Genomic DNA, 27,673 nt, shown 5'->3' on the forward strand with positions numbered 1-27,673 from the left:
TTATTTTAAAGATAACATCTTAGCTCTTCTTAGAACATAATGGAAACGCGCAAGTTTATAACTTGCTCTTTGGCCTGTTAACCTCCCTACCAATAGTATCAGATATTTCGGAAATGGTTGTGCTAACTTAGTAGTTAGTCAATGAAAGGCTTTCTATACACAATCAAAGGCACATCCTTTATTATGGCACAATTTTCACAGAGAACATAAGAACACAAGAGCCCTGCTGGATCAGAACAAAGTTCTAGAGCAGGGTAAGAAACAAAGGTAGCAACCCAAGTTGTCAGATCTTGAAGTTTATCAGATGAAGACTAGCCAGGAGGAAAACAGCTTGCCAGTGGAGAGGCTCTTAGAGACTTCTCTGATTCCCCAGGAACATGCACAAGTCAATGTAAACAATTAGGGGCACATGATAGGAAAGGCTAGTTGCCAGCCCAACATAAACAGCAGGTAACAATTTTTTATATGTATATGTAAATAACAGTATTGGTGCTGTGCGGAAAACCCTGTTCCTCCTTTTTATCTGTGTACACCTGTGCCTCGCTCCTTAAGATGGAATAGAGAATGCTCACACCCAGCGCCGTGCTCCAGTGCTGCTGTCAAACAGGTAATATTGGCCAGTGACTAGGGACATAAGGCAAGGAACAACATTAGGCCTTTGTCCAGTTTAGCTCCACGTCCCCATCCTTTGTCTTCTCCATGTGCCCAACAACATTCCCACACTGCGCACCCACACTGTCTCTGCTTCAATACTTCTAGCCTGCTTTCTGCAATGGTTTCATTCATGCCTGATTTTGTATGAATTTTTTTTTTTAAGCTACAAACGTGGAGGTGATAAGTGGCCTTGCTCTGTGGCATCTGTAGTTCATAACTAGCATTTGTTTCATTTGGAACCTTCAAACTTCCCAGTCCAGAGTCATGGCATCCTACAGGGATCTACACAGCCTGATAATATCATTAGACCCACATGGTTCTCAGTCTGTCATCCTTGCCAGAGAGCCAGTTATAGATTGTGGGTTCGCTGACTGCTGTGACATGTAATCTTTCTGTCTTATTGCAGATCCAGGTCATCAAGCCTGAGCTTTCACAGCCGCCAGCCACCATGAACCACCATTGGCAGGATTGGCAGCAACAGCAGCAGATATGTTCTGTGCTTATGATAACATTTCATGCTCCTGCTAATTATGCTGTTTTAATTGTGCATTTTATATGTGACTTCCGTTAGCAAGGTTTTATTTTAAATCTTATAAGTTAATGTTTTAGTTTCCTGGTCATTATGCAGCTTTGAATGTATGCTTGACTTTCTTCTGTAATATTTTATTCTGGATTGTTTTATTTGATGTTTTAATGTGGGTTGTAAACCGCTTTGAGATTTTTTTGTTAAAAATATAAAATGGTTTCTCCTGAAACCATGCCCACCTCTTAATCAGGTGGCATCATCCCACTGAGCAGCTGGCATCAGCTGATGAATGGGGAAAATTGATCCCTAAAGAAGCAGGACTGAACCACCCACTTTTCAGCTGCTGAACTGCAATGGTATGGCTGCATGTGCCTGTTCCTCGCGGGAACTGATGTGTACAATTGGTTCCTTCAGAAAGCAGGATTGGCTTCCCCAACATCAGTTGATATGCAAACAGGTCAGTCCTGCCCAGTTCAGATATGCACCCAATCCCTGCAGAAAGCAAAATTGCTGAGGTGTGGGGAGGTCAACCCTGCACTTTTCCAATGCAGGAGGTTGTGCCATTATTGCCCCTTTAAGACTGGTTTATGGGAATGGGTTAGAACCTCAGAAATAATGAGCTTACATACAGCAGTCTCCCGTTAAGGCTTCAAGGCCGGTGTCACAAGGTAATTAGGTGGAAGAGGTAAATGCCCACCTGTCAACTATCCAACAGTATGATGATGTCATGTGACTGATGGGTTGCCCTACTCACCTGTCAAAGTTGGGCTTTGGTGTTGGGTCCAGAGAAGGATCTGGCCCACACAATCTAAAAAGGTTGTGTTCTCACCCATGTGCTAATGAAATCAGCTCTAGCTGAGGGAAGCATGGCATGGCCGTTCTTTCAATGACATGAAAAAACATGTGCATGTCGCATTGATTGCTTGATGATTGATAAACTGACTGAACTGCTATATCGTCCCCATGCTATACACCCCATGAGAGTGCTTTGAAACAATTATTAAACAATGGAGAATGAGCTTACCAGGGTCCTGGGCACGACCATCAAACTGGCGTTGCTACAGCAAGAGAGGAAGAGAAACAGATGAACTAACGTTATAATCATAGTCCCAACCTTGGGTACCAAGGGCAAGGAGCACTACGAGGAAAGGAAAGCTGCTTTTGAACTGAGCATTTCACCAAGTAGGCAGTCTGCACATTACTGGATCCCAATGGACACAAGACATGCCAGGCTCTATGTCATGCTCCATAGATTGTACACTGTTAAAACAAGTATGGTTGACCACAATCTAGAAACATTAGCACACAGTAGAGTGTCACACAGCTGCTGCTGAGCATAAAATCCCAGACAAACTCATGGCCCCATATCAGTTTAGACCACTCTCTCCCAACCTGGTGCCCTCTAGATGCTTTGGACTATAACTCCCATCATCTCTCATCACAGGTGATGCTGGCTAGGGCTGATGGGAGTTGTAGTCCAAAACATCTAAAGGGCACCAGGTGAGGAAGGCTGCTCCACACATGGAAGTGCAGAATTGCCACAAGGCTGATTGCCGGTGACTGATAGCAGCATGTAGAAGCAAGCTAAGTACAAACCAACTGGGGAAATTGAAAGTGGACTATGCCGTACCAGACTCAGTGGCTCTGTGGAATCTTTCCCTTTCTCCTTGCTTGGCTCTTCTGTTGTGACATAATTTCTTTCCACTCCTTTGTCCCTACAGAATGAGAAATGTGGATCAGAAGGAACTCGGCATCCTTGTGAGAGTCCATCAAGGCTAATGGCAGACAAAGCAATAGTCTGGATTAATCATTAAGATGAAGCTCTGCTCCACTCAGTGGCGTAGCGTGGGGGTGCAGGGGGGGCCGGCCGCAACGGGCGCAACATCTGGGGTTAGGGCAAATCCATGGGTTAGGGGGCGCAAATTACTTGCCTTGCCCCGGGTGCTGACAACCCACGCTACGCCACTGGCTCCACTGCAGGGAAACCAGGCTGTGTTATTATTAGGCTTAGCCCTCCCAAATGTGCCCAATTAACTCTGCCAGCAGCATCTATAGTGAAGGCTTTGGACAGCTGAGAGAGGCCCATTCTTGAGAGCTGCAATAGGCCTTCAGTCTCTTGCTGGCCAAGGAAACCGTAGTTCACCCTATTGCTTCTGATATCTTAAGGCTGGATACAGGAGTTATAAAAGCTTATCACTGAGAGCGACCAGAGGTGTGTGTTTTGACAGTGAGCACCTCACACAAGTTCAGTAGAATTCAAACTTCCCTGTTTGATGAAAGCGACAGAGAGAAAAAGAGAGATAAAACAAGATCCCATAAAGCTGTGAAACCAGGCTCAAAAATATGCAGAACAATGTCTGGTGAAACTTAAAAAGCTGGGAGGCGTGAGGAAACTCCATAGATTTCCTCACAGCCATATGGTGAGGCTTTGGTGCCTCATTATGTTTCTCTCCATGACCAGGAGAAGCAGCAGAATGATGGCAAATGAGCAAATTTAATGATTCTGCATAAAGCATAAGGAGTGACATAATTTGTTTTTCTTAGTGCAGTTTTTGCATTGCTAAATTGGCACAGAATTTTGACAGTCTGTATTTGCTGTATATACATAAAGTTCCTGAATGTTGAACAAACTATGAAACCCACCCCCCATCATAGCAATGACATCAGCTGGGCCCTTCCAAGTAGTATGTGGTCAGTGGCTGTTATAACTCCATCTTCTTAGCTGAGATGTGCTTCAGCTCATTTCTGTACCTCCTACAAGACTTTACCCTGTAAGACAGACCCTTCCAAGGGGTGGGGTGGCTAGCTGGGGGTCTCAGCCTGTGTGAAGCCTCTAGAGGGGCGCTTGTGTGTGTGAACTGTGTGTGAAAGAGAAATCCTGAAGAAGGTTGCTCTCCAAGCAAAGATGAAAAGGGGAAGTTTTGTTGCTTTTTTCTTTTGCTTCCCACAACATCTCAGAGATCAATTAAAAGAGCTCTCTCTCTCTCTCTCTCTCTCTCTCTCTCTCTCTCTCTCTCTCTCTCTCTGTCTGTCTCTGTCTCTCTCTCTGTGTGGATCTAAAAGACAACATACATGTTTGCACCATGTGAATACATAAAGAAGGCACTGCTGCATACAATCAGCTATAAAAACTGAGTCCTCTTCATACTGAAAATAAAATACCTGCAATGGAAGAAATGTGATGCTGGCATATGAAGCACTTTGTATTTATTCCTTCCTGTAATTTGGAAGGAAAATGTAGCCAATCCACTTTAAATTATTTAATTGCAATGGTTCAGCATCCAGCATATTTTTAAGGAAACTTGTGGAGTATTTATTCTTTTATTTCACTATTTAGAACCTTAAACTGCAAGTCTTTACTACTCAGAAGTAAGTCACACTGAATTCAATGCAGCTTACTCCCAGTAACTGTGATTGCAGTCTTATACTGCAATCTTAAGCATTTTTACTCAGAAGAAGTAAGTTTCACTGAGTTCAGTAGGGCTTACTCTCTGGTATGTGCCCGATCATTATCACAGCTTCCGTTGTTGTTGTTGTTGTTGTTGTTGTTGTTGTTGTTGTTGTTGTTGTTGTTATATCAGACAGTCATAATACTTCTTATAATTCCTCAAATGATCTATTACTCTCTGAGGAGATCTACTTAAGGTTGAATGAAAGCCAGATACACACACAGACAATTTTACTATTTGGAGAGATTATCTTTTCTCCAGCCTCTTTCAAACTACTTTTTATGCCCTTTATGAAGAAATATGTTGAGAGGGGTGGGTGGGTGGGTGTGTATACGTCTGTACGCAAACACATGTGGGGGTATGTGACAAACTGGGTATTTGACGCGAGTAACAGAAAGCCTAGTTTCGGCCCTGTCCAAGTAATGCCATGAGAATCAACACTCCCCCAAGTCGCACAAGGCTCTGTGTCATGAATAGGGGTTCTTACTTGTTCTGCAGTAGGGGCTGAGATGTCTCTCCTGGTGCTTTCCTGAAATACAAACAACAGTGAGAGTTCTGAGAAGGTACTTAGCAAGCCAAAATGTTCCTTGAGCTCAAGAGGGCAAGAGAAAGGTTTTGGTGACATGCAACAGATTGTAAAAGCTCACATTTTTCAAGATAGCAGGGAGGGGAATAGAGCATTGTCTATGGGACCAGATCAGGCTCTTTCTTGTTAAAACAATTGTTCATATTTGGTTACAGATTCGACAGGTCCCCTTCCAGAATATGCCTGGGTAACAGCCACTGCTAATGAAGACCCCACTGACATCAAAGCTGAGTCAGGAATTGATATGAAATAAGGTATAGATAGAGAAGTTTCACTGGAAACTCACCTCCAGCAGAGTCGCCAGAACAATAAACCCAAGGCAGAAAGGAGGAGAGCTCCAGTGAGCGTAAGAACCACCACGAACCAGGGATCTGGTGCCCAATACCTCAGAGTTCTGTGCAAAGTGATGGGCTCCTTGGGCACCGTCTGAAATCAAAACAACATAAATCTAGTATGCAGAACCACACAAGCTCAGGCTTGTCAGGCTCCACTTGAGAAAGCCCATCAAGTCATTGGAACTAGTGGAATTATTCAAATCTAAACCTTCCAATAATTTTCTCTCAATCTGTTCCTTCATCAATGTGTGGGGATGCTCTTAACCTGTAGTAAGAGGCTACTGGACTAACTAAGCCCTTCTGACCTGTTGACAATGTACTGAATATTTTTTCCAGCATGGCACGCAGTGAAATAGATTTATTCCCAAATTATGATTAATAGAGGCTGCATACCCATGTACCCCCTCTTCTAAAGGTTATTAAAAGCATTTTTACTTGAACCTGGGAGCTGCTACTACTGACTCACGGGAATATTCTTCCAAAATATTTACCACAGCATTCTCCACCAATAAAAGCTTCCAAACCATCTTAAAGTACAACTCTTCATAAAGTGTGTTATTATGAGGATGAAGTAAGATGTCCCATAGTCATGAATGCCACTCTCAACTTGGGCACTCTAGCAATTATTTCATCACTTCTGCTCTGAAAAAAAAGTCCTGGAACTGTGTGTTCTTCGTTCTCACTGCACTGCAAATAATCAATGGATCTCGCTCAGTGACTACTCAGAAACACTGAACAGTAAAGAGGTCAAGGTGGAATCTTGCTATAGTCCATGCAATAATTGCAACTCAGCAGCGCTAGCAGCCACCCATTACTACTCTGAGATCACGCAGTCACTAATTTCAATTTCCAATTTCCAATTCTAATGTCTAATTTCAGATGATCCAGGTGGCTTCCAAATGCTGTCAAATTCAAATTCAAGGTGTCAAATGCTGCTAAAAGGTCAAGTCATATTAGGAAGGTCGCATTCACCTATAAATGGAACTTATTAAGTGACTTATTAAGCTACCATAATGCAAGCAAGCATCCTATAGCAGACACACTTCATAGCCCAGGGAAAGAGCTGTGGGTCTAGGGGCCCTGGTGCAAGTGTGACTACTCCTGTGAATCAGATTGACTCAAGGCTTCCTGGCAACAGCATGTCCTTATCTGCCCCCTCACCGTGGTGGTGGTGGTAGTAGTAGGCACTGTCTTGGTCCAGGGAGTCACGTAAACGAGAACGGTTGCAGTGCTGCTGAAGCGAGGTGTGCTCCCACCATCTGTCACTTCCACCAGCAGCTCAAAAGTGAGGGGGTCAAAAATGCCAGAACGGTCATAGGAGAAGGTATTATGGAGCATACAATTTCCATTCATGCGAAAGCGCCCATTTGTGTTGCCTGAAAAAGAGGGAGGGAGCACATCTACACTGCAAACCTTACTTACATCAGCTGTATATCACTTTAACTTGTTTTGGCTTCCCCCGAAAGAATCATCAGAATTGTAGTTTTGTAAGAGTGTAGGGACGTCCGTTTGAGCTCCAAAGCCTCCTTCACATAACTACAGTTCTCAGGATTCCATAGGACAGTGGTATAGTGCACTTCAGAATTTAAATGCAGGTGTTCATTATTAGCTGTCATAGACTGGGGGCGGGGGATGCATTGCCATGACCCAAAGTAGAGTCTAATTCCCCCCCAACTGTGCTGATTTATTTATAAACAGCATACAGAATAGCAGTTCAAAGGCCAATACCAGTTTATTAGGATAAGTGTGACTGTAGACCTATGCATAATTACCTGGGAGTGAACTCATTGGTGCCTACTGCATAGGTGTAACTTGTAAAACACATCTGAGCTAAGATGTAACTTTTAGTTTTCCGTTGTGAATGCAAACCATCTATCTAAATTGTAACCATTTACCTGCTAATGTGAAGCAGGAATCTACTCAAAGAAAAAGAGAGAAGTATGTAGCCTCTGTGCAATTATTTTCCTCGTTCTCTGACCTCCTCCACGGTGATCTGTCAAACTTGAAAACCTCATTGTCACCTAGTCCACTTGGCAGAGCAATGAGGACCAGTCAGTTATTCCTGGCACTCTGGCAGGTTATGCCATTGCTCCAGCTCTGAAAGAAGCTCCAGAACTATGCATTCCCTCCTTCTCTACACCACTGACCTGAGGAGGAAGGACTATTAAACCTGCTTAAGTGTATGGTGCACACTCAGTATTTGCCATCAGAAACACAACCTAGAGCAGTCCCTTGCTGCCCTCTTTGCATAGGCTTGCACTCTCAGGCAGACCTTCTCATGTTTTCTGCTACTTCAGTTCTGCCTTGAGAGTTCTAGCTTCAGCACACCATTAATTTCCTGTTTCCCTCCACTGACGGCTATCTAGCTTAAACAGTAGCCCATATCTTCTAAATCCACCTCTGTTCTTCAGCAGCTTCACTCAGGAGTTGGAACCAAAGAATGTCACAGTTTAGGGTAGCCTCTTTGTTGCCTATTCCCTAATGCTCTGCCTCAGCCATTCCATACCTCCAACAATCCTGTAGGCGAGTTCACTTCGTTCATTCTTTTCCGTGCATTGCAGATTAGTGACACACATAGTACTTGTGGAAAGTATGAAACTCTGATAAAAGGGTGGATTACACACAGGGGGCTCATCATTTATATCCTAGGAGCAAGGAAAGGGGTCGTGTTTATCGGCACAGAAGTCCTGGAAAGGATTGTTCCCAAACTCCCATCTCCCATTTGCAATTATCACCAGTGCTCCAAGAAGCGAGGTTCCATGCAAGGACCCCTTCATGTGCTAGGCTTCTCACATTACCCGAAGTGTTAAGAAGCAATTATAACCCATGCTTTTGCAGCGTTCTGTGTGAACCAAGCAACAGCCAAAAGATGACATAGAGCAGGTGTCTACAGAACACAGCACTTGATTTTGGCACGAAAGGGTTTACTTTCTGCAATTTCATTTCCCAAAGTTCATTTCAGATTCTGGTCTGAGCCAATGAAAGAATAATTTAATGTCTTGAATGCTAGGGCCTCAGTGGGTTGATCATTTCATTACCCATAAAACTACCCATTGGCACCAAGGGGAGCTTCCCTTTTGGGGCAAAAAAAACTGTTTTGAGGACCATTGATATCCATTAGGACTATGACCTAGGAAGAAACAATTAAGCAACTTTCACTGTATACTGAGGTCAGCATCCTGAGCTGGCTGTTAACAGCTGCTGTATGTACTGTAGTTTTATTTTTATTTTATTTAAAAAAATTCCCAGTTGTTTCAAATTTTAAATAGTAACCATCAAATTTGATCACATACACAATTATTTACACTTCCCTACTCCCCTTCCTTGGTTTTTTATACAAACATTTTCAAACTGCATTTCCTCCTTAACTCAACTTCCTCCTTAACTTGTAAAAAGTGCCGATTCTGCCAATCAAAGTGGTTGAGTGGACACATGTGGGGTAAGGTGATCTCATAGATGACCTAGTCCCACTCAAAGCTTTGCAACAACCTCACTCTACTCACCCACCTGCCAAGTCCAGTTACCTGCACATTAATGGTGATGTTACACAGACTCGTCTTCGACGATTCAGGATTTACGCCATTATCAAAGTCCCTTAGGTGGATGACCAAATGATATGACTTCTGCTTTTCATAATCCAGTGGTCCCAACACATAGAGTTCACCTGTGCCACAAAGATAAAATTGTGCATTTATACTACAGTGGTACCTTGGGTTACATACGCTTCAGGTTACAGACTCCGCTAACCCAGAAATAGTGCTTCAGGTTAAGAACTTTGCTTCAGGATGAGAACAGAAATCGTGCTCTGGCGGCACAGAAGCAGCGGGAGGCCTCATTAGCTAAAGTGGTGCTTCAGGTTAAGAACAGTTTCAGGTTAAGAACGGATCTCCGGAACTAATTAAGTACTTAACCTGAGGTACCACTGTACTTTGTAATAACGGCCACTTCCAGGTCCATATTCACAACTGCCAAAGCTGAATCCCCACTTCCATTCTTCCACCCCTTTGATGTGAGTATGGTAGGTAGTTAAAAGGGTGTTAAATGATCTGCTTGAGATGATCTTGAGTATGGGCCTTGGGAAAGTAGAAGGCAAAGTGTTGTGAAGCATGGGCCATTATTCCCTAGCAAAATCCTCTGGAGTTCTCTAGGCTGACGGGATCAGTCCCAATCTGGGTGTGTGTGAGAGGGAGGAACCTTAATCTAAATCAAAATGCAAGAAAGCCCAATTAAGTCAAGATCTGAAGAATAAACCCAGACAAGTGGTGTGTTATATAAAACCAGGGAAGTAGGGCTAAGAGCAGGTGACATAAGTTTACCTGGATACGTCATACAGGATTCCAATCCCCTTCCTTACCTGAGTGACGGCCAATGTAGAAAACAGAATCCTCTGAACCCAGGATGCTGTATATGATGTTGTTGAAAGGATAGTCTCGGTCAGTGCCATTGATGCTACCAATGAAGTATCCAAAGGCTGCATTTTCTGGAACACTAAAGAATTGCCTTGAGCACTCTGGGTCGTATTCATTCACTCGGCTTACTGTCACCAACACCTGCACTGTGGCTGCAGGGGACAGAAACAAATCTGAGAAGCCTGCGTGACTAGGGACACTTTCAGACTTACTCTTTTACAGGTGAGATTCAATCACATACTGGAAAATTCAAGTTGCACAGCTACAGTTGATTTGATGCTCTTGCACAACACCTCCCCCACCCCGGGGAAAAATCCTAGATTTTTTGTGGTAAGGAAAGTGATGTGGAAATGCACTGGGAATTATGGGATAAATACTGCCTGATATGACATCATATAACCTCCCCATTAAAAAAAACCAGGGAGAATACTCAAGGAAATGGATGTCATAGCAACTCCCCATATAATTTGTACAAACCAATCAGGATGCTCAATAAATATGGAAGCAAAATCTCAAGCTTCAGCAGGCGTTGGCTAAGCATTGGCTAGGAACTGAGAAACCAGCCTACATAACCATTAACAAAATGCCCGGCTCAAATTGTACATGATAGCTGCAGGCTTGTAGGTTTCAACTTTAATTTTAAACCCAGTTACATGTAACCAGAGGAAGTGGGGTCTGATTTTTCAAGCAAGAGGGATGTGTGAACAGAGCACTGCATACCTGTCACTTACCTCCCTGTAGCCTCTCTTGTCAGGGTCTTTTGCCCCAGCTGGGAGGTACTCAATACAAACACACACATCCCATATACCTACCCCATTCACTTTAAAAACTGTGTCCCTCTAAACACTGCTTGAAATGTGATTGGGGCAGATCCAGATTTAAACCAATTGGTCGTCACCTCGTGTATAGTTTTAATTATTTGGTGATGGGCCAGAATCTGGTGTGGTATGGCTCTCACAACCACCCAGTCAAAGAGCTCACTGTTTTGTTCTTACAACCTGCCTCGGTGACCCTCATCTAGCCGGTTTATACATTTATATATTCAATGTTTGCAATTATTAGACATATTAACTGTCTATGAACCCATTGTGGATACCACATTTCTCTGCACATTCATTTTAACTGTTTTTAAAAATCCAGAAAATTTTCCGTACAATTCTCATGTTTGTGTGCTTTAATTATTTCCATTTTATTGGATGTTTGTCAGTTTGCTATTTGTAGTGTGAAGTATGTGTCCCTTTCAGGGTGGTCCGTGCTGGGCTTTCTGTTTGATCCTCTGTTTATTTTTTGACACAGACCACATGCAGTTGTTGCTTGTCCATGACAAATTTGTTTAGTAACAGTCTGCCTTCATGTACCACAGAAGAAGTTTGTGGGACTTCTTTCTTCTAAGGTCAAATCAGCCAACAACTGTAATACATGACTGTAGTCAACAGCCCTGTAGTACATGACGTACATTTTCTCTATCAATAAATATAAACACAAGTCATTATTATCTTCTTTATGCTATTGATAAAAGTATGATTATTTATCAACCAGCCACAAGTATAAGGGCAGATGATTTGCAGAATTTGTACAGCTGCTTTGAAAGTTTCCCTTATTGTTTAGCCATGACTTTTATGGAATACAGTAATTGGTGGCTCTTATCTCCCTGTACACTCAGGACACAACCAAATTAACAATAAGCACACTGATTTCAATGCAGGGTGGCAGGCATAGTCTTATGTCATGTTCATTGAATTCAATCAAACTTGAAAATACTTTGTTTGGATGGCACCTTTGGTTTTCAGTGGTAACCCGTTAACAAAGTTCATTGTTGAGCTACTACCTGGTTTGTTTTCAGTCAGGTTTTTACAAATTGTTCATTAACCAATGTGGTCATGCAACTAAAATGTTCAACCTGAAGGCCTCTTCCAACATGTTTTCTTCATTGGAATGCTTTTGAAGGCACTTGGAAAATGTAACAGAAGGATTGGTCACGGTGTCAGTATTTGCTATTCTCTGTAGGGTTGTGGCAAATCAATGTTAACTACACTTTGTTGCCTCTTCAGGCTTGTGCAGAAGTGGAATGTGGATTGCAGCTTCGCACAAATACATCCTTTCCTTGTTCAAACATCCCCAAAGGAAGAGATTGTTTGCAAATCTGTTTCTTTATTCCTAGTAGATGGCTGTATCAAGATGGGCCCACGATATGGGTGGCCAAGTCAGGTGAGGTGGTACGGAGAGGCTGCTCTTAAGAACAGAGCAAAATGGTACAATCAAGGCTGTTTATATTCTGTGATTCCACTTTTGCACTAAAGAAGCACTGGGCTGAGCACCCTAAGGCTCTTACAGCACCAGCCTATGACTACACAGAGGTAAGTCCTACTGAATTCAGTAGGGCTTACTCCTGGGTAAATAGGGTTAGGATTGCTGCCTTAGATTTCTTTTCTTTTATTTTTAATTAAGGGAGATTTTTGAGCATCTCAGAAGCTGAACAATTCAGAACCCAAACGCCGAAAACCCAGATGTGAATGCTTCTGTTTTCAAATGCTCCTTGGAAGTCAAACGGCTTCTGAGGCGTGTTTCTCCATTTTTGCAATGGAATTTGCTGACCGCCCATTGTGCCTCAGTTGTCGAGTGTTTTGGAAGTCAAATGGTCTTCCGGAATGGATTACATTCAACAACCAAGGTTCCACTGTATCTCTTTGACATCTCCTGGGAAGGCATTCCACAGGACAGGTGCCCCTACCAAGAAGGCCCTCTGCCTGGTTCCCTGTAACTTCTTGTATTAAGGAAATCGCCAGAAGGCCCTCAGAGCTGGAGCTCAGTGAGGTCTGAGCTGAAATGGGACTTTGCATAGCTTTTTACATAATATACAAAGGTAAGAGAACTCAAGTTTCTTGGTACAGATTTTGGATTCATAAAAGCCAAAAGCATCCAAGTGTGTGTGTGTGTGTGTGTGTGTGTGTACTAACAGAAGCCAAAGCCGTGAGGTACAAAAGAAATGTATAATGGAGGGGGGGAGTGGAATGCTGTCTTCTGCTATAAATCCAAACTTCAACTTCTTATGAAACATATGCAAACAGGCTCATTAAAACACTGTCACTGCCTACTGAACACATACCATCTGGCCTATAATTTAGTTCTGATCCTCAGCAAGTGCTTGCTTTGTGCCTGCATTTCACTGGGTTCCTAGGTCCTGGTACTAATCCAGGCAACAGCCATAAACATGATACATTTACCTTTGCCAACAGAGAGCTCCAATAACTGTTTCTGCAGCGAGGATTTTACCGGGGAAGTCACCTCTGCCCTCTGATTCCTACCATACCTCAAAGCAAGCCAATCCAGGAGAGATCTTGCTGAAGTCCTGATTTCCCATGACCTTCTGTATCAAAGAAGACCAAACCCAAATAACATTTGACTGACAGAGCAGTACGCACTGTTTTGTGGAGGACTTCCATCATCAGTCACTAGAATGGTGGCTTGGTACTGGAAGTTAAGGCTGGCCATAGCTTCAGAGTCACAGTCCAAAGTGGTGTTCACCTGCCAGGACCCAAGGACAGAAAGGTCAGGACCATATGGGCACATCTTAAACTAATAGCATCCTCTGCCAAGGGGAGATGCTTAGTCTGGGAAAATGGTAAACTCATTGTTAATTAGAGATACCGCACTCATTATCTCTCAGGTACCCAGAAGTGACTGAATTGGAATTAAGCAGTACCCTGAGACATTTTGCCCTAAATTCTGGCAAAACTGAGAGGATGGCTAGGTATGTTGGAAGCTATTCAACCCTTAAGCCTTGCCCACTCTCCCCACCCCTTCTCCCTAACATATCTGATGAAAGAAATAAGTCCATTCCAAGGGCTTACCTGTAGTTCTGAGTGCCTCATTTGGAAGCTATAGGGAGGGCTCTGGCTGCCCTCCATTATTTCGTAGTGAAGCCTATCACTGCCACTCTCTACATCATTACAAGATGGAGACGGCAGTGGCGTCCCAATGGGGGTCGTCTCTGGAATCTCAGTCCTAGGATTAAGCAGCAATAGCCACAAAGAGTAAAAGATGCAGAAGGTAGAAATGGTGATTTGAAAGGAGAGAAAAATCTCCTCCTCCCTGCTTTGCCTATGTTTCTCAATAACCTCTCTTAGAGCTGATCACTGATGACAAGACAAACAGAAGCTCAAGCATGTCAAGGCTTCTCCATAGGTCTACTGTTCTGTCAGTGGAAAGAAGACAATTCTTGTGCTCTGATTGCTCTGACTCATTAGCCCTTAAGATGGTTCTTACTTCTGGATCAGGGGTGGGAGACCTGTGGCCCTTCCAGATGTTGCTGATCTTCAACACTCCTCATCCCTGTCTGGAGTTGATAGCAGCTGAAGCCAAATCACATCTGGAGAGCCACAAGTCCCCACCACCACTCTAGCCCTAATTCTCCTCTCAGAGCCACAGTTAATCCAGGGGTCAGCAAACTTTTTCAGCAGGGGGCCGGTCCACTGTCCCTCAGACCTTGTGTGGGGCCAGACTATGTTTTGAAAAAGGAAAAAAAAGAACAAATTCCTATTTCCCACAAATAACCCAGAGGTGCATTTTAAATAAAAGGACACATTATACTCATGTAAAAACACGCTGATTTCAAGACCGTCTGTGGGCCGGATTTAGAAGGCGATCGGGCCGGATCCGGCCCTCAGGCCTTAGTTTGCCTACTCATGGTTAATACTCATGGATCCTCTTATACCCTAAATACTGCTATACCCTGTTGTGCATAGCAGGTAGGGAGAGACCCTCAAACTCTACATTTCTTTTGCTGGCTCAGGCTTGAGTAAGATCCTTTTGCTCTATGGAGACTTACACAATTACAGCAGGGGTGCACAGAGGTCCTTGCAGGTTCTGCCGCTTTACTGTAATGTTGACGGTGATGGTGGCTTTATCTGTCGGATGCAGCATGTTGTAGGCTTCCACTGTGAGCAGGGTTTCAGTTAAGTCTGGATAGCGTCTCAGATTTAGGTCATACGTGTTCCTGATTATGCCTGTGTCTGCATGCAAGCAAGAAACTGGCTGTGATCACTCAGCTCCTTGAGGGTAAGATGGCTGACATAGTTTGAAGACCATTGTTGATGACCACCACGGAAGGCCCAGCCCTCCCTGAGGCTGTGTGGGTTCCATGCCACATCCCTGGATTCTCCTTACCTGGTCCAATGGTGAAATGCCTTGTGGGCAGAGAGGAGATGATCCGGTAAAGCACATTTTCCCCACTGGCATTGACTCTTACAATAGGCTGGAGGGGAATTGTGTTTTCTGATACCGATATTGCTAATGATGACTCCCTAAATCATGAAGAAAAGAGTGTAAGCCCCAGGTGCTAAAAGCCACCCCATTTACTCAGCTGAATATTCCTGTTTTGGGATAATACAGGAAGCAGAGCATTAGTAGGACAACAAGGACTTTTAGAGTCATGTTGAAAAATAGGAAACTGAGTTATGGCTGCTCCATGCAACTCCAACAATATGTGTGGCATCAAAGGGAAGAAAGAGAAAAACACACCTGAATGTCCTCCCTGCTCTATGCTTCCTTCAAAGAATTTGACGTAGTGCGATGGCCCAGTCCCCAATACAATGGTGACTGGTGGTGTTTCAGAGAAGCTCACACTCCTCACTTGCTCATGTTGTGCTGCCCAGGCCCATGGGACAGAGGAGACAGTAAACCTGTCCTGACACTAGAGGGGATTTGCACAGCTCCCTTATAGCAAGTGAATAATCTCTCCTAATTCAGTTTCTGCTCTCAAATCCAGATCATCTCTACCACCTCTACCACCAGGGACTGGCAGCCACTAGTCAGCAATAGCCTCTCTGGCATGGCACTTGAAAGGATGTGGGTGGGAAAAGCAACACTCCAGGTATCACAGGGACCTGATGTTTGTCTACTCAAAAGGCTGTCAGAGCTAGGGCTTTCCTTCTCTGGTACAAGTTGATGAGAGGGGAAGTGGATGGGTCCCACATGTGCCCTGGAATGGGGAAGCCCGGATCAGTAGCCTCTTGCCCTGGCTCAAATCTCTGATGGCCTGAATGTACATTCCTTACATCAAAAGTGATTGCTTTGTGAGGAGGCGATATCTTAGAGGTGCCAAAAAAGCACTATTTTAATCCTTTGCAGTGTCACAGAAGTGCAACTCTCAGGTCAAGTGTGACTAGACATGATCTGGGAGCGATGCCCCAGCACTCTCTACTCTGTGGTAAAAGTTTCTTAAGCACACCTTTCTTATGATATTGCATAACCACCAGCGTTGGCGGAACATATTGGGGCAAGTAGCCCATGCCTTAAGTTTATGCTGTGGGGAACTTGGAGCCCAAGAGCCTTTGTATCCCTCTCCCCGCTGTTGATTCATAAAAGTGCCCTATACCAGCATATCATAAAATATCAGGGTGGCATATAAAAGTTGCTATGTTAAAAGCAACATAGTAACAACTCAACTCACGTGAAATTGACTTGCTTCTGGTAAACAGGCAGCACCTTCACTGCCAGAGTCCTGCGGCAGCTTCTCCCACCACTGTCCGTTACCACAATGACCATTGAGAACGTCTGCAGGGAGAACGGCATGGCGTGAATTTCAAGCAGGAGGGATAAAGTAAAGGTAAAGGTACCCCTGCCCGTACGGGCCAGTCGTGTCCGACTCTGGGGTTGCGTGCTCATCTCGCTTAAGAGGCTGGGAGCCAGCGCTGTCCGAAGACACTTCCGGGTCACGTGGCCAGCGTGACGAAGCTGCTCTGGCAAGCCAGCACCAGCGCCGCACACGGAAACGCCGTTTACCTTCCCGCTAGAAAGCGGTCCCTATTTATCTACTTGCACCCGGGGGTGCTTTCGAACTGCTAAGTGGGCAGGAGCTGGGACCGAACGATGGGAGCTCACCCCGCCGCGGGGATTCGAACCGCTGACCATACGATCGGCAAGTCCTAGGCACTGAGGTTTTACTCACAGCGCCACCCGCGTCCCGCAGGAGGGATAGGTCTAGTCAAAAGCAAGCTCTTAGTATGTTGCTGGGTCCAAGAGACCTAGGGAGGGAAGACTGAAGTGCCACAGAAGCCCCAGGAACAGGAAGGCACAGTACCTTGAAATGGAGAATGTCGTGTTTTGTCCCAACTGCCTTATCATACTAGGAACTGGTAGAGTCAGCTTTCTCAAGCACTATGCTTTTAGTTACAGTTCTGCATGAGAAGCAGAAGCCTGCTGCATGGTTTTTCCCTCCATAAACCGTTGTGTCTGTGTTTTTTTAGTATCATTTGTGTGGCCCTATCCAAATGATGCCTTTTAATGAAAAGAGGACCTGGGGACAGGGAGGTGGGAGTCACAGGGGCTAGGAGGAAACGTCTGGTGAGACAAAGATCCACACCATACACTTAAAGCACATCCAATGAATATTTCAAGTGCAGGTTGTACTCTGAAGAATCCTGAGGACTGCTGTTTCTCCTTCACAGAGCTACAGTTCCCAGCTCCCTTAACAAACTACAGAACACTTTTGAAAGGGGACAGAGCTGGGGAGTGGCAGGTTTAAGGACAGTGACATTGGCAGAACATATGCATAGGTACAGTAAGCAATGGAACACACCTTGCCAGCTTGCTCACGACTGAAACCCATGGCAGGTGCCAGCACTCTTCCATCTCCAGTTATGGTGAAAGGCAGAGAGGCATTCTCTATGGAGAACTGTATAAAAAGAAAAAGTTGGCTTGGGAAATTGTTTCTTTATTTGTTTTAAAGAAAATCTCATCCCCTAAGACTTATGTCCAAAATTGCTATCTCCCCCTCTGCCTGGGGCACTGTTAGAATATGCCACCTTCCAAATTCTCAAGCCTTCTCTCCATGGCCAGACACACTACTTGAAAATTCCCTTTACAAGACACCCCCTCCCCAACTATAGGTAAAGGGACCCCTGACCATTAGGTCCAGTCGTGGCCGACTCTGGGGTTGCAGCGCTCATCTCGCTCTATAGGCCGAGGGAGCCGGCGTACAGCTTCCGGGTCATTTGGCTAGCATGACTATGCCGCTTCTGGCGAACCAGAGCAGTGCATGGAAACGCCGTTTACCTTCCCGCCGGAGCGGGATTTATTTATCTACTTGCACTTCATGCTTTCAAACTGCTAGGTTGGCAGGAGCAGGGACCGAGCAACGGGAGTTCACCCCGTCATGGGGATTCGAACCGCCGACCTTCTGATCAGCAAGTCCTAGGCTCTGTGGTTTAACCCACAGCTCCACCTGCGTCCCTCTCCCCAAATATAGTCCTTATTTATTTAAAAGCATTTATTTAAGAATAGTTTATAATGGTTTTAATTTTATTTTGTTAAGTCTTCCAACATTCCTGCTTTCCCTGCAACAAAGGTGCTTACAGTCAAGTTGCCTCTGCCTTCCCTCTTCAGTACAATTTGGTAGATGAACTCTCCAGGGCCAACATCCTCTGAAACGCCTACTGGTTTCTCTCCTGCAGCAGTAAAAGAGATGGAAGCAGTCAGACTCTTGCCCTAGTTAGAATCTGTCCCTTTGACAGCACTGGAGCCTTCTGCAGGCTGAGCTTCCCACTGGCACGGGCAGCCCCAGAGTCCCTTCTTCTAGCACTGGCAAGTCTACTATTCAAATCTGCCTCCCCGTGGTTGGAAAAAAAACAGCACCCTCCTTTGCCATGCAGGATCTGCCACATGTTGCTAAAGAACTCACTGCCTCTCAGTGCCTGGTAGCGAGACCACCACCCCTACCCTCACCCCACCGCAGTACTGTACCATATTAAAACTCTTCTCACCATGGCACCCTTGTCAGGGCCTTAGGATGAAATACCAGGGCTACCGTGAGAGCCTTACCTATGTATTCAGGTCCACTGCCACACTCCAATCTGTCTGCTGCAATGACTCGAATGAAGAGCTTAACTTCAACTGGCGTGTCACTTGGGCAATGAAATATACTCAGAGTCGCAAGGTGATTTCATGCTCTTTATTCAGCTCATAGTGGTGAGGAGGAATGAATGAGAGTCCCCTCAAAGTATCTGCTTTATATACATTATTTACACAATGGGCTACACATGATTGGCTAATTCCGGAATTCTACTGTAAGCCAATCAGGTTGTGGATTCACTTCTATCTGGAGCATGATTGGGTAGTTCCTGCCAACCAATCATACTGCTGCATTGTTCTAGGACCAATCAGACTGCTGCATTCTGAATCCTATTGTTCTAGGACCAATCAGACTGCTGCCTTTTGGATCCTATTGTTCTAGGACCAATCAGACTGCTGCAGTTTGGATCCTATTCAACTCAGTACATAACACCCCTCCCCTCTAAGTTCCAGTCCTGCCCGGGAGGTCGCATTCATAGTCCTCGAGGTACGCTGGCGGCCTACGTGTGCGTTGCGGCCTGGGGTGTTCCCTGGTCCGGGGTTCAGGTTCTGGCTCGTGTTCCAAGGATGCTGGCTGTGATGGGGCTATTTGGTCTGGCGCAACCGGCTCGCTCAGTCGTGGTTCTGGTTCCGGTGTCCTTTCGGCCTCGCAGGTCCTCTCTGTATTTACTGATTCTGCCTCTCCTGCTGGCCCCTCGTGCTCTATGGGCCTCACTGCCCCTCTGTTCCCTTGGGACTCCTCTGACCTTTCCTCCTCCTGGTTTTCTCCCGGGAATCGTCGCCGTATCTGGTCGCAGTGGCGGCGCCAGCATTGCCCCCCATCTGTTAGCACCTCATACGACACGGGGCCAGTGACCCTGGTGACTGTGGCTGGTACCCATGCTGGGCCTGCCCCAAAATTCTTTGCGTACACTGGGTCCTGGGCCTCGAAGGTCCGGGGGTTCCTGCCTTCCCCCACCACTACCTCATCCTGAGCTCTATCGGGGTGAAGGCGGTCCAATCTGATTGCAAGGCGCCGACCCATTAGTAGTTCAGCGGGGCTCCGGCCAGTCGTTGAGCTGGGGGTGCTGTGCTGTGCTAGAAGGAATGTGGCAAGGCGGTACTCCCAATCCCCTTGCGTCATGCGGCGAAGGGTGTCCTTGGTGGTCCGCACCATGCGTTCTGCTTGGCCATTGGTGGCAGGATGGAATGGCGCCGAACGGATGTGGCGGATGGCGTTCTGCGCTGTGAAGGTTTGGAATTCTCCTGACGTAAATGCAGTCCCGTTGTCTGAGACGAGAGTGTCAGGGAGCCCGTGGGTTGCAAACAGCCTGCGTAGTACCCGGATGGCTGCGGACGTAGAAGTGGACGGTACCAGTGCGACTTCCAGCCATTTGGTGTAGGAGTCCACCACTATGAAGAATGTTTTCCCCTGAAAGGGGCCAGCGAAGTCCACATGCAGGCGTGACCATGGTGCTCGGGCGGACTCCCAGGACTGGACTGGGGCCCTTGGGGGATCTGGGCGGGATTCTTGGCAGGCCTGGCAGTGTTTGACCCAGGCCTCTATCTCTCCGTCGATCCCCGGCCACCACACATAACTCCTGGCAAGGGCCTTCATTCTTACTACCCCTGGGTGTGTCTCGTGTAGGGCTGTGAGGACCCTTTTGCGGAGGGGCTGGGGAACAACGACCCTGCTTCCCCATAACAGGCACCCCTTGTGGGCCGACAGTTCATGTTTGCGGGTTGTGTAGCCGGCGAATTCTGGCCCGGGGCTGCTGCTGGGCCATCCCCTCCACACCCAGTCCAGGACCCGGGAGATGACCCTATCTTTCTTGGAATGGTGTGCAACTTCTTGTGCCTGAATGGGGCGGTCGGGAAGCAGCTCCAGGCTCATAACCTCTTGTGCAGGTGCTGGGTCGGGGCCTGTTTCCGGTAGTGGTAGCCTGCTGAGGGCATCCGCATGGCCCATCGCCTTTCCCGGACGGTGAATCAGTGCATACTGGTAGCTGGCAAGGAAAATTGACCACCTGAGGACGCGAGGAGACAGCACTTGGGGGGTCTGCTTTTCAGGGGCAAATAAGCCAAGCAACGGCTTGTGGTCAGTCACCACAGTGAAGGGCCGCCCGTACAAGAAATCATGGAATTTTTTTACTCCCTTCACAATTGCCAGACCCTCCTTGTCGATTTGCGAGTAGTTCCGCTCGGTTGCGTTGAGTGTCTGGGAAAAGTATGCCACCGGTACCTCTCTTCCATCCGGGAGTTGGTGTCCCAGGACAGCGCCAATTCCATAGGGTGAGGCATCGCATGCTAGCACCACCGGCAGCCTCTCGTCGAAGTGTGCCAAGACCGAGTTTGAGACAAGCAAGTCCTTGACTGCCTGGAATGCGGCCTCCTGGCGCTGGCCCCACACCCAAGGGGCCCGCTTGTCCAGGAGTCTGTGTAGGGGCTCTGCTACCGCCGCCTTGTGGGGAAGGAAGGAATGGTAAAAGTTCAATAGTCCCAAGAAGGCCTGAAGTTCAGTCTTGTTCTTGGGCGCTGGGGCATCACAAATGGCCCGTACCTTGTCCCCAGTCGGGTGGACCCCTTCTGCGTCCACCATAAATCCCAGAAAGTCCACCTGAGGCACTCCTAGTAGACATTTTTCCCGCTTCACCTTGAGACCCGCCGTCTGGAAACGGTGCAGAACGGTGCGGAGGCGGTCCTCAAACTCCTTTGGTGTGGGCCCGGCAATCAACACATCATCGAAGAAGGGGGTGACGCCAGGAATCCCTTTAAGTAGAGAGTCCATTAGATTCTGGAATATGCCTGGTGCCACGCTGACACCGAATTGCAGCCGCTTTACCCTGAATGCTCCTCTGTGCGTCACAATCGTCTGTGCCTCTGCTGTGGCCTCATCTACTGGCAGCTGTTGATATGCTTGGGCCAAGTCCAGCTTGCCAAAAATTTTCGACCCAGCCAGGGTGGCAAGAACATGGCTGACCACTGGCACTGGGTATGCATGGGCCGTGAGGGCCTTGTTTATGGTACATTTGTAGTCTGCGCAGATGCGGACTGAACCATTAGGCTTGACGGGCGTGACGATTGGGGTTTCCCAGGGGGCATTAGGCACCGGCTCCAGCACTCCTTGCTCCACGAGCCGGTCCAATTCCTCGTCTATACGGGGTTTCAGGGCGAACGGGACCCGGCGGGCCTTGAGCCTGACTGGTCGTACTGCGGGGTCAAGCTGTAGAGCAATGGGGGGGCCCGTATACTGTCCCAATTTCCCATCGAAAACCCCCGGAAATTCCTTGCATATGGCGTCCACGTCCTCTTGTAAGCTAGTGTGGTTCACCCCGGTGACGGCTAGCCCCAGTGGTCCAAACCATGCCAATCCCAGTAAGCTAATGTAGGGGCCCTTGACCACAAGCAAGTCCAGTTGCCGCGTCCGCCCTCGGTATTGCACCCTGAAGGTCCCCACCCCCATTGTGGGGACCTTACGTTTTTGGAAGTCCCGGAGGGTGAATGGGGCCGGCCTGAGTTTGGGACCCCCAGTAGGACACAGTTTCCTTAAGGTCCTTGCCGAGATTATGGATAGAGTTGAACCCGTGTCAAGCTCCATGCGGCATGGGGCCCCCTCTATCTGTACGTCAACATAAATTTTCTCTACGTTGGGGTGGGGCAACTGGTATACCTGGAAGTCCGTGAGCTCTGTCGAGTTGCCTTGGTGCGTTGGGCCCCGGGACCTGGGGCTCTTGGATTGGTCATCTGATGCCTGGCGTCGGGTGGGCCGAGCCCGACACACCCGGGCGATGTGTCCCAATTTTCTGCACTGCCTGCACTCTGCGTTGCGGAAACGGCAGGTCCTCCTCTCGTGACTTTCTCCACAGCTTGCGCAGCTCCCTCCTTCTCGTCGAGGCAGCTGTGGTATGTGGGCTGCTTGAGTGCGCTGCTGTACTCGGTGCACCTCCTCCCTGTCGGATCCTGAGTCGTCGGTGAGGTCTTCGTGGTGGACCCTCGGTTGGGACAGCTGGCTCGGCCGTGCCTCTTGCGTCGACCTCTCGGCAGCTTCCGTTGCCAGGGCCTCCTCCAGAGCGACCTGGAACGTTAGGTCCTTCTTAGCGTAGAGGCATCGTTGCAGCTTCTCATCCTTCAGGCCACCGACGAGGCGGTCACGAAGCATGTTCTCCAGCTCTGAGAAGTTGCAGAACCGGGCGGCTTGGCGGAGAGAGGTCACAAACCCAGTTATGGTTTCCCCAGGGGCTTGCCGCTTTGCGTAGAAGGCATTTCGACGAGCCACCACTGAGGGCTGCGGCGAAAAGTGCCCCTTCAGCTGTTCCATTATTGTTTTGTATGGAACAGTAGCGACGTCTTCAGGCGCAAGGAGAGCCCGGGCGATTTCAAACGTCTCCTCTCCGCAGACGCTGAAGAATATCGCCCTCTTCTTGGCGTCTTCTTCGTCGGTGACCCCTTTGGCTTCTAGGAGGAAGGTGAAACGGGAGGCGTACGCTTCCCAGTCTCCCGATGCTGGGTTGAACGGCGAGAAGCTGTTGTCGGTTGCCATTCTGAGTTCCTTGTGTCCCGGAGCTGAAGCCTGGATACACGGTGCGAGGCAGCGGTGCGGCAGGTGGCGGTGCTGCGGTGCTGTGTGTGGCAGTCAGCTCAGCGGGATCCCATCCTCGTCGCCAGTGAAATATACTCAGAGTCGCAAGGTGATTTCATGCTCTTTATTCAGCTCATAGTGGTGAGGAGGAATGAATGAGAGTCCCCTCAAAGTATCTGCTTTATATACATTATTTACACAATGGGCTACACATGATTGGCTAATTCCGGAATTCTACTGTAAGCCAATCAGGTTGTGGATTCACTTCTATCTGGAGCATGATTGGGTAGTTCCTGCCAACCAATCATACTGCTGCATTGTTCTAGGACCAATCAGACTGCTGCATTCTGAATCCTATTGTTCTAGGACCAATCAGACTGCTGCCTTTTGGATCCTATTGTTCTAGGACCAATCAGACTGCTGCAGTTTGGATCCTATTCAACTCAGTACATAACAGGCAACTTGCACTGAATGTCAAAACATACTGATTCACCCGTCTAGCATCCAGGGCAGCACTGGGACTAAGGCTCACCTGGAAGCCAAAAGAAAAAAAATCTCAGCATGTGATGCACGTGTCTTCCACATGTTCAATCCTGTTGAACAGCCTAGTGTTGATGATGCCATGGGCACCAATCAATAGATGTCCATATGCCAGATAGGTGCCCAGGTGCCAGGTGGGAGTACGTGGCATGTTGGAATGGTGTAATTAAAGTAGCAGCAGCAATTAAAAGTCTCCCCTGTTGCATCCGTCAGTAATATTTGGGGAGTAGTTTTGCATACTTGTGTGAAGGAAAGCAGCTAATTGCTGGTGCTTCATATCGTCCTAATGTAGGCACCAATGCAGTGAAACAGGTATGAAACAGTTTTACACTTGTAGTGAAGACATGCTCTATGCTTCTGCATACTAGTTACATGTTCACATACATTAAAAATCAGGTTACATTTGCTAAACAAAAGCTGTATTCCATGACACAATACTAGTTAACAAAAATGACACTTAACCTGTTCAATTCTTTTAGGTATGTTTAATTGATAGAATTTATTAAATATTCTGGTCCCACAAGAGGCTAGTTCATCTTGATTGGATTGAAATATCTGGCGTGCAGTGCAGCAGGACAACAGCACTCTTGACTCACTAGTACCAGTTCAAAAATCCCCACTAAAATGTGTTTTAAAATGCCACAGAGGGAAAGAGTCCCTGTACTCTCATAGAACATGATGGCAGGAAAAGCTTTCCCCTTGCGTACACACACACACACACACACACACACACACACACACGGAATTGACTACAAATTTACAGGTCTTTTGTACCTCATAGATGTCAGGGGGTACAAAATTTGGCTGATTGAAAAAAGATGTGGTGGGGCTTGTGGTCTTCAGATTTACCGCGGGTGGATCGCTGGAGTCTGTACAGTTGCCGGTGAAGTTGGCCACGGTTGTACCTGGTGTCAAGCTGTCTTCTAGCACCACAGTGTCTGGGATGCCCTCAATCACTGAGACAGAGACAGCAATGAGAGTATTGGTCCCATGGCACCATTGACTACAGCAGAGTAAAGCCCTCTTTGATAAGCATGCATATGACATGGGTAATTTCCATGTTTCTGAAATATAGGCAGCTTGCTTTCATAAATGAATAGTAAAATCATAGAACTGTAAGAGTTGCAAGGGACCCTGAGGGTCATTAAGTCCAACCTCCTGCAATGCAAGAATTGCGATATGGCTCCAAGAACAACTCAGGTAAAATGTCATAAACAAATAAACAAGGCTGAGGATAAAAGAAAGAGAGAAGAAAAAAGATTTGCAAGACACCCAAAAATGGAGGATGAATGAGCAACAGGAACAGATCCTAACAGCACTGATAGTGATCATTCAGCAAACATCAGTAAACTGATGCCGTTATGTTCTCAATAGCGGTTTGGAATTGGGCTGTTCATGCATTGTTATTGCTGTGTATGCATTGTTAAATGGTTATGCCAACTCTTTTAACTAACTGTATAAAGGAATATTGTTATTTTTTGTATTCATTCAACTCCAGAGCAATTACAGTCTGTCTCTTCTCATCTATAGTGAAGATCTGGCAGCCTAAGAGCAGCCGCTGTTCAAAGGCTTCCTAGGGTACTACAATATTATGTTTGCAGGAGAGAGGCTGCCTTGCTCTGATCATAGGCAGCTTCCCCCACAGTGTATCATCACAGCACTTTAGGCATTCAGGTGTCTGTATGCCCATCTGGAGGTGCATGTGCTCAAACATACACGCTTGGCTATAACCCATGTTTGCCTGCATTAAGAACAGCTGACTTTGTTTTCACAGCTGTTGTGCATCAAAGCCTGCTTTTGCACTGCATAGGGTGATCTTCCTTCCCCTGCCACTGGTCATAGGTCTGTTAAGTAGGGAAGTGTGGAGGTTTCCTCTCCTTACCTACATCTCCGATGGCTGGATCTAGAGCAGTGGGGTGGGGGGTGGGGAAACACAAGAGAAAATACTGTTATTATCTACCAGACATTCAGTTCAATTAGTGAGCAAACATTCCCTCAGCAAACATACTCCCCAACCAAAAGCAAAGGAGCCTGTGGTTCCCAGATGTTGAAAGAGAGAACTGAGGAAGAAGCAGGTTGTCATATGGAAGAAAAAGCTCTGCCTGTGGAAATGCCACCTTCTACCTGTTCTCCTTTGCTTCTGGAAGTAATCATGCATATTTCTGTTTCAGAGAGTACTCAGGCAAACGCATGGACCAATCTCCTCAGAGGGAAGGATTAGGAAACCCTTGACGGACTGGGCTGTGGTAATGCTCTCATGGTGTCTAGGGCTGTCAATTCTTCCCCAGCGCCATGTGCTCAACATAAACCACCACCACCCCGCTAGCTGCTATTCTTTTAAAAACACAATAGTTTCTGGCCATGGGTAACTCATGCTACGTCTAGGCTGACCTTGATGAGCCAAAACTCAACCATAACATTTTGTGGTTGAGCTGTGATTTTTAATAATACATTGTAAATGGTTGTAACCTGCCCAGGGGCCTCAGGTGAAAAGCTGACTAATACTAACAACAACAACAACAACAACAAAAACAACAACAACAACAACCCATAGGGACACCAATTCTCCAGTCTCTTGGTTCCCATGTCCTAACAGCGAAATCTAACTTGGGAATGGGGATCCTCCATTGAACAGATATGGAGCAGGAGCTTCATGCATGATGGAGCTGAGATCCCCATAACTCTTACCTATAGTACAGATGCTGAGGAGCAATGTGAGAGGCAAGGGCCACCCTGGTTCCATTTTGCAAGGACGCTCCAGTCCAGCCTGTGTTCTGTGCCTTTGTCTCCTTAAGTTGCCAGGTTGGGTTGCTAAGGACATTGGGCGGGGCAGAGCAGGGCACAGCAAGGCTCAGCTCAGTTATGGGAATTGCCCAGCCCTTCTCAACACATAGTGAGGAAAACATTTTTTTAAAGAAGAAGAAGAAGAAGAAGAGGAAGAAACCTTGAGGCTACGAGTCAGTCTGGAAAGCACAAAGAGAAAGAGACTGAGGGCTCAAGAGTATAAAGCCTCCGGGGCAACGGTCCTGCCAAAAGAATATTTCCAAGCAAAATCGGCCTACAAGCAAATTCAAAAGGGAGCCAGACAGGAATGGCAAGTGAATCAATGGCGGGCAATCATAGAAGCCTCATCATCACGGAACTCCAGACAATTTTGGCTCCTGGTAAATAAAAGAACTAAAAGATACCCTTTAACTATTATTCCTGCCCCGGTTTGGGAATCTTACTTAAAAAACTACTTTGCCACAACTGACTGTATTGTTAACACAAGAGATGAATCTCAAGATCAGCTTCCCCTCTGGCCCCCCACCGATCCGGAAGACATCCATGACTTGATCGTTAAACTTAAAACAGGGAAAGCGCCTGGACCAGACCTGATCCCGACTGAAGCTATAAAATACCACGCGGACTGGTGGGCCAAAGCCCTGGCAACCATCTTCGATGCCGTTAACAACTCTGGAATGATCCCGGAAGTATGGAAGGACGCTGTTATTGTTCCAATCCACAAAAAGGGCTCACCAGATGACCCGGGGAATTACAGAAATATCAGTCTGCTCTCAATAGTGGGGAAACTGTATGCCCGCTTCCTGTTGAACAGACTTATTCAATGGGCCGAAGAGAAAAAATTAATTGGGCCCGAACAAGCTGGATTCCGCCCAAAACAGTCAACAATAAATCATATTCTAATTTTACAGCATCTTGCCTGGAAATATTCCACCCCAAAGGGTGGCCAACTCTGTGTGGCATTCATTGACCTAAAGGCAGC

General features: G+C 46.7%; 1 protein-coding gene across 1 annotated transcript; it reads right to left on the bottom strand.

Moving 5' to 3' along the window:
* Positions 1-163: 163 nt before the first annotated feature.
* On the bottom strand, positions 164-26,804 carry CDHR4 (cadherin related family member 4). The gene is made up of 21 exons (XM_053377330.1): positions 26,596-26,804; positions 25,790-25,810; positions 24,682-24,863; positions 23,825-23,899; positions 18,780-18,867; positions 18,315-18,406; positions 17,539-17,634; positions 16,411-16,514; positions 15,126-15,262; positions 14,788-14,971; positions 13,811-13,964; positions 13,382-13,484; positions 9,905-10,111; positions 9,075-9,214; positions 8,057-8,195; positions 6,712-6,926; positions 5,502-5,641; positions 5,117-5,158; positions 2,811-2,895; positions 2,205-2,238; positions 164-624 (listed from the first exon to the last, which is right to left on the bottom strand). Exons 1-21 carry the CDS (start codon positions 26,726-26,728, stop codon positions 569-571), a joined length of 2,427 nt encoding a protein of 808 aa, XP_053233305.1. The 5' UTR covers positions 26,729-26,804; the 3' UTR covers positions 164-568.
* Between the last annotated feature and the right edge of the window lie 869 nt (positions 26,805-27,673).

This window comes from Podarcis raffonei, chromosome 2, assembly GCF_027172205.1.
Source record: "Podarcis raffonei isolate rPodRaf1 chromosome 2, rPodRaf1.pri, whole genome shotgun sequence".
Taxonomy (NCBI): Eukaryota; Metazoa; Chordata; class Lepidosauria; order Squamata; family Lacertidae; genus Podarcis; species Podarcis raffonei.